The sequence below is a fragment of the Mus pahari genome, chromosome 21, assembly GCF_900095145.1.
Source record: "Mus pahari chromosome 21, PAHARI_EIJ_v1.1, whole genome shotgun sequence".
Classification (NCBI taxonomy): domain Eukaryota; kingdom Metazoa; phylum Chordata; class Mammalia; order Rodentia; family Muridae; genus Mus; species Mus pahari.
In genome coordinates this window covers 23671213-23672614 of record NC_034610.1, presented here as the reverse complement: position 1 = coordinate 23672614, position 1402 = coordinate 23671213, and the positions used below count along the sequence as shown (strand labels likewise).

Below are 1402 nucleotides of genomic sequence, written 5' to 3'. Positions count from 1 at the left end.
GGTTTCTCTGTGTAGCCCTGGCTGTCCTGGAACTCACTTTGTAGACCAGGCTGGCCTCGAACTCAGAAATCCGCCTGCCTCTGCATCCTGACTGCTTTCTTATAGAACTCAGCACCACCATCCAAGGGGTGTCACCACCCACAGTGACCTGGGCCCTCCCCTATCAATCATTAACTAAGAAAATGCCCCACAGACTTGCCTACAACCTGATCTCATGGAGTAATTTTCTCAATTGAGGCTCCCTTCTCTCAAATGACTGGAGCCTGTGTCTAACCAACATAATGCCCCAACTCTTTGTTTTTCCTTTTCTTCCCAACCCCCCACAGCTGTCAATGGGTGTGTTGGGCATGGGCTTCATGGCCACATATCTTCCAGAGGCTGCAACCAGTGCTTATCTAGCAGCTGTGGCCCTGCACATCATACTGGCCCAGATGACATGCATCTTGGGGATTATGGTCAGTTTCCACGCTGGGCCCATCTCCTTCATCTATGTGAGTAACCTCAAGCCTCTCCCAGAGTTTACACACTCCTCTGGCCTTCAAAGAAAAGTGGGCCCAAGTGGACACAATTCTCCCTGTCCCAGAAGGATAAGAGGGCCCAGAAGGAACTCCATCTCCTATAAATTTAGGGTCTTAGTCAACTACAGAAGCCAGGTGGAGCATGTGCTCAGAAGTAATAACCACTTCAGTTTAGCCTTTTAAACTAGATGGCTTACATTAAAATTTGGGCATGGAGCAAGGCAGCAGTGTGTACACCTTTAATCCCAGTTCTCAGGAGGCAGAAGCAGGTGGATCTCTAAGTTCGAGGCCAGCCTGGTCTACAGAATGAGTTCCAGGACAGCCAGGGCTAAACAGAGAAATCCTGTCTGAAAAACAGAACAAAACAAAACAAACAAAAACTTAGCAACAGGGCCAGTGCCATGGCTCAGCTAGTGAAGCTGACTGCCAGCGTGTATGTTACGATAAGCCCCATCCCTGTAGCCTGCCTGCTGGGAGGGAATGGACTCTCAAAATTGTGTATACACACACACACTAAATTAAATTTGGTTATAAAGGTACGATTTCATAATTCTCCCTATCACATGCCACAGAGCAAGCTTGTGTCCTAAACACACAGCGGGTGTAAGTAGTCCCTGAACGGAAAAATGAAACAGCAGTTCAATAAAGGACATGCATGGCCTGGAAGTAAGAGGAGACAGATAGGCAAGATGAACTCTTACCTCTGGAGGCAAGGCAGTGAACCTGGAATTTTGAGGCCAGCCTGTTTTATATAGTGAGTTCCAGGCTTGCCAGGACTACATAGGAGACCCTGTTTCAACCTCCAACCCCTATAACAACTCTTGGTCCTTTCTCTTACAATGAAACATATACGGTATATTCTCTCCGTATTCAACATTACTGCC

At 47.4% G+C, this 1402-nt stretch overlaps 1 protein-coding gene across 1 annotated transcript in view; it reads left to right on the top strand.

Moving 5' to 3' along the window:
* Window positions 1–1402, top strand: part of Slc26a8 (solute carrier family 26 member 8) — a 54794-nt gene that overhangs the window by 23980 nt on the left and 29412 nt on the right. The window contains exon 6 of the mRNA XM_021221759.1: window positions 327–491. Coding sequence (XP_021077418.1) covers window positions 327–491 — 165 coding nt within the window. The remainder of the gene's footprint in view (window positions 1–326; window positions 492–1402) is intronic.